General features: G+C 38.7%; 1 protein-coding gene across 1 annotated transcript; it reads left to right on the top strand.

The window, feature by feature from the left end:
• The first annotated feature begins 1524 nt into the window (after positions 1-1524).
• Positions 1525-4193, top strand: LOC9330692 (probable cyclic nucleotide-gated ion channel 12). The gene is made up of 7 exons (XM_021010595.1): positions 1525-1947; positions 2410-2622; positions 2711-3006; positions 3113-3224; positions 3301-3537; positions 3619-3980; positions 4052-4193. Exons 1-7 carry the CDS (start codon positions 1525-1527, stop codon positions 4191-4193), a joined length of 1785 nt encoding a protein of 594 aa, XP_020866254.1.
• The last annotated feature ends 10355 nt before the right edge of the window (positions 4194-14548 follow it).

Raw genomic sequence — 14548 nt, 5'->3', positions numbered from 1 at the left:
AATAATCCCTTTTAAAAAAGAAATTGCCATTTTTAAATGAGTGTAGAGGTTGAATATTTGGTAAACAAAATATATAGAGTTTAAGAGATATGAACATTTAAATTGACACAACTGTAAAACATATTTTTACAATTAATAAATTAAAATATGAAAAGATGAGTTACGATGAAAAAATACAATCATAAAAAGAATTTATTCAAATTAAATATAAAATAAAAATATTTTACGAACGGTTTTGAAGAAAAGACGAAAATAGGTGAAAAGACACAATTTTAAATGACTCGATGCAACTTTGTAAAAATAAAAATTGTACAAAAAATTACAATAAAAAGACACAACCATAAATAATGAGGGTGAGAGAACTCTAAGGTTAAGTGTACTTGAGCTCGAGCAATTTCAAGATGGGTGATCTTCCGGGAAGTGATTGTCGGAACTGTGAGAGTGAGGTCAATACACAGGAAAATATCATGTGGTGATTTGTTGGGTCGGTAAACAAGTCTTTAAAGCCTTCCGGACGTAGATGACCGACTGCCGGACAGAAGTAGGGCCCACGAGCATGAGAGAGGACGTGAGTGTTCACTTGTAGGGGCGGTCGGATCATTACAAGTATTGAAAATAAATAAAAATATTTTACGATCCGTTACAATGTAAAGACAACCGTAGGAGATATTTATTTAGATTGTTATTAGTGTATAAAATATTTAACGAAGAGTTACGATGAAAAGACGCAAACATATAAAACATTTTTCAGAAAAAAAAAAGAAAAAAATATATATTATGATGAAAAGACGCAAACAGGTGAAAATATAGTTATAATCAAGAGACGCGACTCTAGATATCAAATATACCAATGGTTGCAACTGTTCCTCAAATAAAATAAATGATACAACGGTTCATATAAAAAACCGAAAATTGCAATAGTTCCTCAAATAAATCAAATGTTGTAATGGTTCAAGCAAACAATTGCAACAATTTATTTAAATATATTTTAGTAATTCAAAATTGAACTTTTTATGAGAAATTATATCGAGACACGCGACCGTATATATCAAATATGCCAAAAGTTGTAGGTTTGTCGATTAAACTTAAGGTTATAGCGGTTCATAAAATAAACTAAAAGTTACAAAGATTAGTTAAATAAATTAAATGTTGCAACAGTTCAATTGAAGGGTTTGCAAAAATTTATTTAAATAAATTAAAAATATATTTATTTAAATATATTTTATCAAATATACCATATGTTGCATCGATTTGTCAAATAAATTAAGAATTACATTAGTTCATAAAAAAAAAAAAACAGAAAGTTACAATAGTTCGTAAGTAAATCAAATGTTGCAATATTTCAACTAAGCGGTTACAAATATTTATTTAATATTATAATAACTAAAAATAATATAAAATATATTTTGAAGAATTACGATCAAAAGTCGCGACCGTTGAAGTGACTGTCAAAGGCATATGTTCAGATTGTTATTATTATTAGATTATTGATTATCTCTTTGATACAGGTTTGAGACCATAAACATGCAGAGATCTTCAACCTTTCAATATGTAAAGGGAAAGGGGAATTTCAAGAATTTGAGAGTGCGCTTAAAGAAGGAGTATAGAAACATGAAAACCTTTGAAAACTGGAGGAAGACAATTATGTTACTTTGCTTTGCTGCTTTCGCTATTGATCCTTTGTTTCTCTTTATCCCTGTGATTGATTCTCATAGATTCTGCTTTACTTATGACAAGAAGCTAGGGCTAGCAGCTTGTGTCATTCGTACTTTTATGGACTCATTCTATGTAATTCACATCATTTTCCGTTCAATAACCGAGCTCATTGCTCCTCGTTCACAAGTATCTTTAAGAGGCGAGATAATTATGCATTCCAAGGCTACAAGGAAAAAGCGCCTCATCTTTCGCTTCATGGTTGACATTGCTTCAATTCTCCCCATTCCTCATGTGTGTTCATTAGCTTACTTTATGACATCTACTTTTTGATTATGCCATATTAGGAATGTGGCCTAACTTAACCCAAAAGCTAGCTCAAGAGTTAATGGTTTTCCACATCCTATATATATTACCCAAAGATCTTAATCCTAAGCAATGTGGGACATTCTAATAGGCCTCCTCGAGATGTGGGTGGGAAACAGTCCAAAAGCCCAACATCTCGGAAATACAACAAGACATGCCACTTATATGGGCCACATAGGTGGGAAACCATTTGTGTGGGAATTTGCTTGTTGGGCCAACCTTGGGCTCTGATACCATATTAGGAATGTGGCCTAACTTAACCCAAAAGCTAGCTCAAGAGTTAAGGGTTGCCACATCCTATATATATTACCCAAAGATCTTAATCCCAAGCAATGTGGGACATTCTAATAGCCTCCTTTAAATTATGACGTGCAACGCAAAATTTTATAGGTGGTGGTTCTCACTTTCTTTATACGGAAGCAAAAGTCTGCCTTGCTGGTGTCAAAGGACATATTAAAAAAGGTTATAATATGTCAATATATACCAAGAATCCTCTGTATCTATCTGCTTTTCCAAGAAGTGACAAAGGCCTCTGGTACGGTAGTAGAAACAAAGTGGATTGGAGCTGCTTTAAACCTTTTCCTCTACATGCTTCCGAGTTATGTAAGTCTTTGTTCTGCTCCCACATCCCCACTGCTATTTTTTTTTGTTATAAAACAACAAGAATTGTTAGATATGTTATGATGGGCAGGTGTTTGGGGGTTTCTGGTACTTCAATGCAATACAAAGGGAGAACTTATGCTGGCATGATGTGTGTGCTAGAACACCTGGATGCAATGTCATGAATCTATATTGTGCACGAGGTAGCGAAGACAACAATCGTTTTCTGAACAATTCATGCCCATTAATTGACCCTGGCCAAATCACAAACTCCACAGTCTTCAATTTTGGTATGTATATTGATGCATTGAAGTCAGGGGTGGTAGAGTCCAGGTATTTTCCAAGGAAGTTCTTCTACTGCTTTTGGTGGGGTCTTCGAAATCTTAGGTTTGTACATCTAAACTCTATGCCGTGAGTTCTGATCCTTGAGAAAAAAACCCATCAATCAGGTTGTGAGAAGATCATAGCTCAACTTGTTCTTTAATGATTATAGTGCTTTGGGTCAAAACCTGGAGACAAGCAACTCTGTAGAGGAGATCGTGTTTGTCATAATCATCTGTATACTTGGTTTACTCTTGTTTGCTTTACTCATTGGAAACGTTCAGGTAATGCTCATACCTCATAAACTAGATTTTGATCTCGTAAAACTGAATCTTAGGAGAATTCCTTTGGTGGTCACAGAAGTACTTGCAATCGACTACGATCAAAGTAGATGAAATGGAGGAGAGAAAAAGAGACATAGAAAAGTGGATGTCTTATCGGAACCTACCCGACGATCTCAAGCAACGCATTAGGAAATACGGGGAATACACATGGAAACAAACTAGAGGCATCAAAGAGGAAGCTCTTCTTCGTAGCCTTCCTATAGACCTCAGACTCGAAACCAAACGACATCTTTACCTGAATCTATTAAAGGGTGTAAGTTATCTTTTGTGATTGATCCTTGCATCTTTTTGCACTGAGATATAGTTTCTAACTTATATCTTAATCACTTCTCAGGTTCCTTTGTTTGAGGGCATAGATGATGGTTGGTTACTATCAGCAATGTGCAACCGGGTGAAGTATGTGTTCTACTCGGCAGATAGCTACATAGTAAAAGAGGGTGACCCAATGGAGGAAATGCTGATTATAACAAAAGGAAAACTAAAAAGTACAACTAGGTCTCATGAAATAGGTGAAGAACTAAAAGCAGGTGACATATGTGGAGAACTTCTCTTTAATAGTTCTTCCCTTCCCACCTCAACCAGAACTATAATAACTCTTACCGAAGTTGAAGGTTTCACTCTCTCGCCTGATGATGTCAAGTTTGTAGCTTCTCATTTTAATCACCTTCAAAGCGTGATACACAAACAAATGAGCAGGCAAGGCTTAGAAACCGAAGTAGGATTTGAAGTTTTTTTTTACCACGCCTTAAACTAAACATATGACCTCAAATATATATATTTTTCAGATCATCAGCAGCATGCGTCATACAGGCAACATGGAAGGAATATGTGAGAAGGAAGCTTTCTAACAACTTACGCGCCGAAAGAGAGAATCAGCAAATTACACAAGACACTGATCAACATGACTAAGGAGGATGAGCTTGCATTAGAGGAGTATGTTAAAAAACGAAGCTCAATCTCTTTATTTCTCAACCACAAAGTATATATATATATATATATATATATATATATAGAGAGAGAGAGAGAGAGAGAGAGAGAGAGAGAGAGAGTTTAACACCATTTCTATTGGAATAAGATCCCTAAACAATAAGAGTGAGTATTTATCCGTGTTCAAAAAATCGCTAGACGCTAGTCGGGCGGTGAGGGTGGGCCTAGCGCCTAGAAAGAAAATCGGAGATTAAACGGGGATTAATCGGGGATTAGTTTTAGGGCTATTTAATGTGTTAAAAACATATTAATCCATTATAATTAAGAAATTTAAATAATATTGTTTTTAAAATTGCATTGAACACATGAAAACAAGATTTTAAGCTCAAATTTATGATTTTTTATACAAATTACGAATATAAGTAAGACGTTTTGATTTTTAGATTAAAAAAAAAAAAATGGGCTAGGCGGAAAAAAAATCGGACGAACGATTTTTCTTACCGATTTGGAAAAAATCGCCGCGGTTGCCCTCCGATCAGCGCCTAGGCGGCCGATTTTTAGAACAGGGGTATTTATAATAAAAGCTGTAAAGAGAGATTGCTACAAATTCAAATTTTGAAAATATTATCTATAAATTAAGAGAAATTGTTAGAACTACCTTTTCTTTGTTATATACCTTTTCAAAAATACCTTATTTTCTAGTCATTTTTAATCATGTCCTCTTTCAATTTTAATGGCCATTTTACCCCTATTTGAAAAATAATTAAGACAACAAAATGACAAAAAAGAATTTTTCCGATAAAATTTTTTCGTTTTAATACCCCGACCGCCATCTCTCTTAATGGTCCCCACGTCCTCTCTCGGCCCATGGGCCCACCATTTTTCGACGGCCGGTCCGCTACGTCTGGGATGCTTTAAAGACATGTTTACCGACCCTATAGATCACCACATGATCTTTTCCTCTGTTTCCTTAACTGTGAAGTTCTCTCTGGACTGTTGACCGAAAATTTAAGTGCACTTTGGTGACATTGGTGGCTAAATCAACTCTTTTAAACCTCACTGCATGCACCACTATATTCCTGAAATCAGGGGTGTTACAATTCACCTTCACCAACAGATCGCAACGTCCTCGTTGCGCAAAGATCGTCACCCCTGATGGTGTGAGCCCTCTTGACTCCACACTCGTCTAGGTTCGTCTCTGATACCACTTGTAACTCCCTGACCGCCATCTCTCTTAATGGGTCCCACGTCTTCTCTCGGTCCGTGGGCCGATCATTTTCTGATGGCCGGTCCGCTACATCTGGGAGGCTTTAAAGACTTGTTTACCGACCCTACAATCAACATGATTTTTCTCTGTGTTTTGTCCTCACTATAGTTCTGACAATCACTTTCCGGAAGGTTACCCATCTTGAAATTGCTTCAACTCAAACACCCTTAACTGTGGAGTTCTCTTAGGAGAGTTGAGCGAAAAGATAAGTCCATTTTGGTGACATAGATGGCCAAATCAATTCTTTTAAATCTCTTCGCATGCACCACCATATTCCTGAAATCAGGGGTGTTACACCTACCAAAAAAGTTTCTGACAAAATTTCCAGCCAAAAAAATTCCGACAAAAAATTTCCCGCTAAAATATATTTTGTTTAAAAAAGATATGGATTTACAAGGGTTTGAAAAGGATTTATAAGAGTATACAAGGGTTTAAAAGGAATTACAAGGGTTTCAAAAGATTTAAAAGGGTTCTTAAAGGATTTACAAGTGTTTTGAAAGGGTTTAAAAAGGTTTATAAGTGTTTTTAAGGATTTAAAAGAATTTACAAGGTTGTTAAAAGGATTTTGTAAGGGGTTTTAAAAGTTTTAAAGGATTTACAAGGGTTTTAAAAGATTTACAAGGGTTTTGAAAGGTTTTTAACAGGATTTACAAGGGTTTTAAAAGATTTACAAGAATTTTCAAAGGGTTTTAAAAAGATTTACAAATGTTTTGAAAGGGTTTTAAAAAGATTTATAATGGTTTTAAAAGGATTTTAAATGGTTTTTAAAAAGAGCTTATAAGTGCTAAAAAGGATTTTTAAAGAGTTTCAAAGGTTTAAAAGGGTTTTAAAAGATTTTACAAAAGGTTTTTATAGGATTTACAATGGTTTTAAAAGGATTTTAAAAAGATTTAGAAAATTCTTAAAAGATTTACAAGGGTTATAAAAAGTTTTAGAAGGGTTTTATAAATTTTCGTTGGAAACTTTTTTTGGCGGAAAGTTTTGTCAGAATTTTATTTGGCGGGAAAAATAAATTTGGCGCCAAAAATTATTTCGCCGGGAAAATTTGAATTTCTCATTACATTCTCTTAATAAAGATGGGTAATTTAGTCATTTAACACATAAAAGAGTATTTTTAAAAATTGACAATAAGAAGGGACAGGGGCGGATTTAGAACTCTATTTAGTATGGGGCATTGTTATAACTAAAAATTAAATTATAGGGCTTTTAAATAAACTTTGCACTAGTTATTCAAGAAAAATAAAAATTTAGGGTGGGCACATGCCACACCTAGTCCCTTCTTGCATCCGCCACTGAGAAGGGATATTGAAAAATGACATAGGAAAAATGGTATTTTTTGCAAATATCCTATAAATTAATACTTGATAAATTAATAAACACAATAAAATAAGAGAAATTGTTAAAAATGCCCCTTTTTCAATACCCCTTTTCAAAAATGCCCCTTTTGAGAGTCCATTTTTAAGTTTGCCCTCTTTTAATTTTTAATGACCATTTTACCCTTATTTGAAACAAAATTAGGTCCACAAAATACAAAATATTTTTTGGCGGGAAAAGTGATCCAGCAATTTTCCCGCCAAAACACTTGTAAAAACCTTTAAAATACCTTGTAAAATTTTCCCGTAAAAACTTTTCCCGCCAAAAATTTTTTTTGCGGGAAAAGTGATTCCGCAATGTTTTTAGCGAAATTTTTTTGGCGGAAAAATTTTTGGATAGAAAAATTTACAAGGTATTTTAAAGGTTTTACAGAGTATTTACAAGTGTTTTGTAAGGTTTTACAATGTATTTTAAAAGGTTTTACAAGGTACTTATAAGGTTTTATAAGGTATTTATAACTTGTAAAACCTTATAAAAAACTTGTAAAACCTTATAACTTGTAAAACCTTATAAAATAGCTTGTAAAATCTTATAATATCTTATAAATACCTTATAAATACGTTGTAAAACCTTATAAATACCCTGTAAAAAACCTTTAAAATACCTTGTAAATTTTTCCCGCCAAAAATTTAACGCCAAAAAATTGCGGAATCACTTTTCCCGCAAAAACAATTTTTTGGCGGGAAAAAAATTTACGGGAAAATTTTACAAGGTATTTTAAAGGTTTTACAAGTTTTTACAAGTGTTTTGGCGGGAAAAATTGCAGGATCACTTTTCCCGCCAAAAAAATATTTTGTATTTTGTGGACCTAATTTTTTTATATTTCCTTATATATTTGTGATATATTTTATTAAAAGAAGGGTAATTTAGTCATTTTGTACATAAAAAGGGGTATTTTTAAAAATGGACAGCCAAATGAGGCATTTTTGAAAAGGGGTATTGAAAAAGGGGCATTTTTGTGAGTCTCCCATAAAATAAAGAAATTCTACGGCCCCAAGTCGGGACGAGGTAAAAACAAACAAAATTCGATAAGAAAATAATTTTATTATAATCCGTATGTAATATATGGTCCTATTAATATCATAAGTTTATAATCAGTAAAAATTTCATATATATATATATATATATATATCTATATACTATTAAAAGAGAAGTACAAAAGTACTTGGGTCGGGTTAAAATTGAAAAACTTAAAAAACTAACCCGCAAATTCATCAATCGGATCTTTGAGTATTTATGCCAAAAAAAAATTCCGAAAATAAAGTGAGAAACAATCATAAAACGGATGATGTGGGGTGTGGATGTCGGATTCACACACTCAAGTATTTTGTTAAGTGGGAAAGATTATTTTTGAGGGACAAAAATGAATATGTAAAAACTTATAGATTGATACGAAAATTGCTATATTATTTCTCCTTTTAGAGGAAGATCCCCTTCACATGGCCATTGACCTCTATATTTATACATGGACAAACGACATTAAAATGAGTAATTAAATACAATTATTTCTTCTTAAATGTGTCCGTTTTGATTCTTTGACTTTAATGCTCAACGTTTGAATTTGAGTTGACTCTGATCTTCATGGGCCTCGCCTCTTTTGGCCCAAGCGTCCCTGAACCGACTTACCCGTGTCTTCTACACCGAACTTGTGTCACAGTGCAGTCACCTCGGATTCTCGAAATGGTGACAACCACTTCGACCGTCCCTTCGGCTCACGGGTCCAATGGGCTTCATCCTTTATGGGCCATTATCTTGATTACGTGGCAATCTTTGGTTGGTCTCGTACTTCTGGTGCGGGATCCGACACCAACAATTAGCCCCCCAAGTTCTTCGAAGTGCTATTCCAATTCGGAGGACTTTAAATGCTCAAGTGGCCAGAGATTGCGCTCGAGAATCTTTCTGATTTCCCGCCGAAAATCTCATCACTCCTTTAATTTTGGCACTATCCATTTTTAACCGAGTGACATCTGTCATCATTATGACCGTATATTGATTAATTACTATTAAAACGGGAAAAACCTTCCCACTTCCCACACGACTTCCGAGGCGGTTTCATCATTAGCTTGAGGTAACTTCTTTTCACCATTACTCTCTTCTTTTTACTTTTGTACTTTAATCAAAAACCTCTCTCTTCGTTCCTTCACCAAAACCCTTCTTCGCCGGATCTTGAATTTTTCTTTCTTCCCAATGACTTCCGATTCCGATAGACCCGAGTCTCCGTCTTTCGACGAGAGGCGTTCTAGCAATGACGAATGCACCCGCTCTGATGATATTGCCGGTCCGCACTATAGGTCCACTTGTACTCATCAATCCCTCGAGCGGTTGAAAGAGCTTTGCCGGATTCCGCCGGAAATTATGGCGGAAGCACAAATAGCTTCCCCCACAGAATCCCCAGAGAACCATCGCGATGGTTACTTCTGTGTGTACGAGATTTATTTCAAGGGTTGCGGGCTGACCTTTCCTCTTCCCGAAGCCCTAGTTCTATACCTAGCGGCTCTTGAAATCGCTCTTCCTCAATTAACCCCCAATCTTCTCCGTACTATTCTTGGAATTATAACAATTGCGGCGGAGGCCGGTTATGTTATCGGAGTTACTGAACTAAATGAGCTTCTGAGCGTGAGAAGTTCATCGAAGAAAACGGGGTATTTCTCAGCATATCCTAATGCCAACAGGAACATCATTTCACATCTTCCGAACAAGGATGAAAATTGGCATCATCCTTGGTTTCTAATTAAGAAAACTCCCGCTTCGATTGGAAATCTCGCAGATTTTCTCCCTTCGAAGTGGTCTTCGAAACCCGGTAGTGATTAGGTTGCCCGTATCTTTCCCGGTTGTTTCTTTATCTTTATTGACTAACACCGTTGTTTCATTTCGCAGCTTTCATCGCTTCCAATCTCCCATCTGAAGAGTTCATCGAATTCTTCAAAATAATTCTTGAAGGGGAAACCCTTTGGAATTCCTTCACTCTTGAACGATTCCTAGAAGCTAACCACAGACTCAGGATGAGTCCGCCTGGTCATCTTCACCAAATTCCTCCCCCTCCCTCAACTCAGGGAATGTCATCTCGGGCCCTCGCGGCCAAACGTAAGTTGCTTTCCAAGCCGATGGCTGAGGCTTGCGAGGAGAAGAAAAAGTTTCTCGCGACTTCTATAGACAAGAAGGACTACAGTAGAACCTTGCTGGTTGATGATGGCAGCACCGAGGGAGCTCGATCTGTCGCTTCCTTCAGATTAACTCCTCGTCGCGATCGTCGCGACTCACGTTCTCCTCGGAGGAATCAATCTCCTCGCCGTGATTCACCTCGTCCTCCCTGAGATGATTTTAGTAACGAACCAATTAAGAACTTGGTTCGCCGGAAGAGAGACAAGTCCTCTCGCAGCGATTCTTCTCCGCGGAGGGAAAAGTCGAGGGCCCGGACTGACCGCTCACCTCGATCATCCCCTCCTCCTGAACCAATGGGTCCTCCACGACCGGTTGATATGTCTTCCTCCTCCCAGCCTGATAGTGGAAAGACTGCCCGGAGTGCGTCTCCGAAAAAGGGAGATTCTGAATCTCGAGATACTTCCTCGAGGTTAAAACCTGCTCTTGTCCCTCAAGTCAAATCGCTTTCAGGTTTGGTGATTCATACAGTATTCAACGTTTTTTCTATATTTCTATTAAGATTCCGACTTTTACAACTCTTCTTTCTTCGCAGCTATGGAAAAAGAGGGTAGCGTCTTCCGATGCTTCAAGACCCGATCGGGTTCGATCTTGCCAGATTTCGACAAATGGCGCCCTGCGATTCGTGAACGCTATTTGCTTCACGCGCATCACTCATCTCGGGTTAGTTCCGTTTTTTTTTTTTTTTTTGTTTTTTTTTTGCATTGCCATTCTGCGAACTGACTCACCATCCCTGGTTCATGTATAATGCCAGGCTCATAGTGAATTTAACGACATGATCGAACATTACGAAGGGTTGGTCATTGGACGTGAGAAGGAGATTGACATGTGGAAGAAGAAATTCTCAGCTCTTGAGGCTGACCTCAACTCTTCTGCTGGCTCTAAGCACGATCTGGAGGATAAGGTCGATAGGTTGACGTCGGAGCTGGCGCAGGTAAAGGGGGAACTGCAAGACTACTATGACCGGAATTACAAACTCCAGGACGAGCTATCTGGTGTTCAGGGTAGACTTCATGAATCCGAATCAACCGCCGACACCCTGAACAACCAACTTATCGAGCTTGACGCGAAGTACAAGGCGCTAGCCAAGTTGCGTGATTCTGAGTTGGCAAGGTCGGCATCGAAGGCCAGAAAGGAGGTTAAGGGACGCGGGATGGAATTGATCCAAGGGGCCATTCGCTTCATGCAAACCGAGAAAGCTAGGTCGGACTTGGAGTCAGACATCAAGGAGCACGAAAGCAACCTGATTCTGCTGGACCAAATCCATGAAGCAGATTTCTCCGAGGAGCAAGAAAGGACCGAGCTGTCGACTAACCTTTCTGAAAAACGGAGTCGCTTGGCAGCTCTTCCCACTTCGGCCTTCAACCCGCTTGACTTCGAGGCATTCTTTACTGAATCACCTCCTATAAGTGAATCGGGTTTAGACTGGGCAGGTAACGCTTGGCTCCTGTGGCTTACCTTTTTCTTACCTTGTACCTTTGATTGACTGGAATTATCATTTCTAGGTTCAAGTGAGACGGAAGACGTTGTCCCGCCCGCAGCTCCTATGGTACCAGAGGTCACTCCGGAGGTTGGTTGTACCGCGGAGGGTGGTCAAGGAGCTTCATCTGATCAAGCACCAGTCAAGGAGGTGAATGAAACTTTGGTTGCTGAGCCGGAGTCCGGGGTGGAGATCACTCCGTAGTGGCTGCGTCCACTTTATATTGGGGATTGTCCCTTTAACTTTAAGACTTAATTTATTTTTGGCCTAAGGAGGCTTTATTGTTTCTTTTGAACAAGATATTTGCCTGAGGAGGCTTTTAAACCTTTCTAGGTTGTGACCCAAGGGGGTTTGGTTAAAATTATATGCGGGTTTGCAAAGTCCGCTTTTAACCTTTTATGGCCTTGTGGCAATGCTTTCGAGATTTTTAGGCTGATCAGACCTTTCTCTTTAAAATGCGAGAGCTGAGCTCGGCTTAAAGCGAGTTCCCCACTTCGGGTTTAGTCAACTCGGTAAATTTGTTGGGCTTGGGCCTTAGAAACTTTTGCAGTTAATGCGACGGTTGCTCTTTCCCTTCTCAAAGAAAACGGCTCGTCTTTTAATGCAATAATTGCCTTTTTCTCGATTTTCCAAAAATGGTTTAACCCACTCGGAAACGCTACCATTAATGGATTTATGGTTCCAAGACAAACCCTAAATCATTATAAATAAAGGCTTACCTACCTCTAGGCTTTATTAAACATGACTTTAGAATCTCACTTGAGAAATCTTTTAAGAATGGAAAACGAAACAGTAGCCCCCGTTGATCCCGGCAGTCCACTCTTCTTATCCGGCGACGGCTTTGAACCGGCCGGCGTTCTCTTCCCTCACGCCGTCTTTCACTTTCCTCCGAAGGAGAAGAAAGAGGCTTGCGATTTTATTGACAAGGTAAATATTAAAGTTTTTGATTTAAAACTTCTCGTTTTGTCTTATTCACTTATTTTTATGCTAGGTCGCCGACAAGCACCGTCGCTTGTGTGAAGAGAGGCAGCGGCTAGGACTCAAAAGGCAGACGCTCGAGGCTCGCATCGCTCGGGTGGAAAGGAAGATACGGGCTTTGGAGAGTGATCCCTTTCAATGGGAGTGGCGGAACTTCGATTCCGTTGCTAAGATCCCGAAGATGCTTCGGATGTATCTCCGTGCTAGAGGAGTCCCGGGTCCCGTGAACGCCCCTGTCTTCGCCGTTCCATCCGACAGTGAAGAGGAAGAGGACTTGGAGGAGGAGGCCAGCAACTGCCGGAAACGCGTTCGGGATCGTTCCGAAGTGGATGCCAAAAACAAGGCGTCCACTTCGAAGACTAAACCGGCGATGAAGGAGCCTGTTCCTGAGCCTCTCCCATAAATGTTCTTTAATTTCTTCACTTCCTTTTTTTTTTTTTTTTTAAAAAACTCGTAATGGGCTTCGGCCCTTTTTTTATTTATGGAAATATTTGCTACTTTCCTTTCTTTCCAAATATTCTTGGAGATGCGTCTTTTAATGCAGGATCCGTTCGAGGGCATAAATCTCTCCGCGAATCATTCCATTCCTTGGATAGAATCCACAGCTTGCTAGGGATATGGGGTTCCTATAAATTATAGGTTCAATTCCCCTTTACTCCTCACCACTCTTTTTTTTTATTTTAGCAGGTATGGAGTTCAATCTACGCTGTTCAGAATCTATGCCCGACTTCTCCAGAATCGGAATGATGAATGAAGATGTTCCAAATGAGCCCAACAGGCAGCCTCCTCCACTTCGCGGCTTCTCGAGATCTCAGATCCGAGCCCCATGTGCTTTGATCAGGGATCTACCAATCAGAGACCAAGGAACAGCGACGGCATTCATAGAGGCACTTGAGCTTCAACACCGGAAGCTTATGTCGGAAAAGAGGAGACTCCGGAAGAGGATTAACCGGATGCAACGCAGGCTTCTTACGGTATCAAGAAATCTTCACATCCTTGAGTCTCACCCCGGAGAGTGGATTGAGCTTGGGATCTCTGACTTTGCTCGAATTCCGGACTGCATGATGTCAATCCTCGATCTTGCTGGTCAAGGAGTTGAAGTGTTCTGCTCGTCAACAAGGTTTTCGTAGTTCGAAGTGTACGATGTGGGACACTTCTTTTTTTTTTTTGAATAAAACGCTTTATTTCCAATCTCTTGTATGTTCGCATAGCCGAACCTTCTTCCTTTAATAAAGAAATAAAACAAAAATTTTATTAATAGCTGAACTCGTTTTCGAGCTGCCTACGTACCCATTTCGGGATCAAGCCAAATCGTAGTTCATGTACATAAACAATGCATGTAGCTTTTAAACATAAAACTTCTTTAGGTTGATCACATTCCAAGGTCGCTTGACCGGATTGTCTTCTAAGTCTTTCAACCTATAAACACCGTTCCGAACCACTTCGGTAATGATGTAAGGTCCTTCCCAATTAATACCAAGTTTACCGGCACCTTCTTCTTTTTTGTTGTCAAAGACGCGCCTTAATACATAATCTCCCACGAAGAAAGGCCTACTTTTAACCTTAGAATTGTAATACCGGGCTGCTGCCTGCTGGTAGTTCTGGATCCGAATTAGAGCTTGATCACGCCTTTCATTTATGGTATCTAGTGAATCGTTAAGCATTGCTGAATTTTCTTCCTCATTTAACGGTGCTTCTGTTCGACGAAGTCCGGGCACATTGAGTTCAGCTGGTACTACCGCCTCCATACCATAAACCAAAGAGAATGGAGTTTCCCCTGTAGGTCGCCTAGGGGTTGTACGATAGGCCCAAAGGACGGGTTGGAGTTCTTCATACCATCCTCCCTTTAGATGACTTAAGCGTTTCTTGAGATTGCTTAATATTGTCTTGTTCGCGGCTTCAGCTTGTCCGTTCCCTTGCGGATATCGTGGAGTAGAATAACTAACTTTGATTCCCCAGTCCGCACAAAAGGCATCAAACTCGTGTGAAATGAATTGTGGCCCATTATCAGTGACTATTTCGTATGGAACTCCATGTCGACATATAATGTTTTTCCAAATAAAGGTCTTCACCGCCGAA

Source organism: Arabidopsis lyrata (genome assembly GCF_000004255.2).
Source record: "Arabidopsis lyrata subsp. lyrata unplaced genomic scaffold ARALYscaffold_1, whole genome shotgun sequence".
Taxonomy (NCBI): domain Eukaryota; kingdom Viridiplantae; phylum Streptophyta; class Magnoliopsida; order Brassicales; family Brassicaceae; genus Arabidopsis; species Arabidopsis lyrata.
The sequence above is the reverse complement of the archived record's forward strand: the minus strand, read 5'-3'. Positions and strand labels throughout refer to the sequence as shown.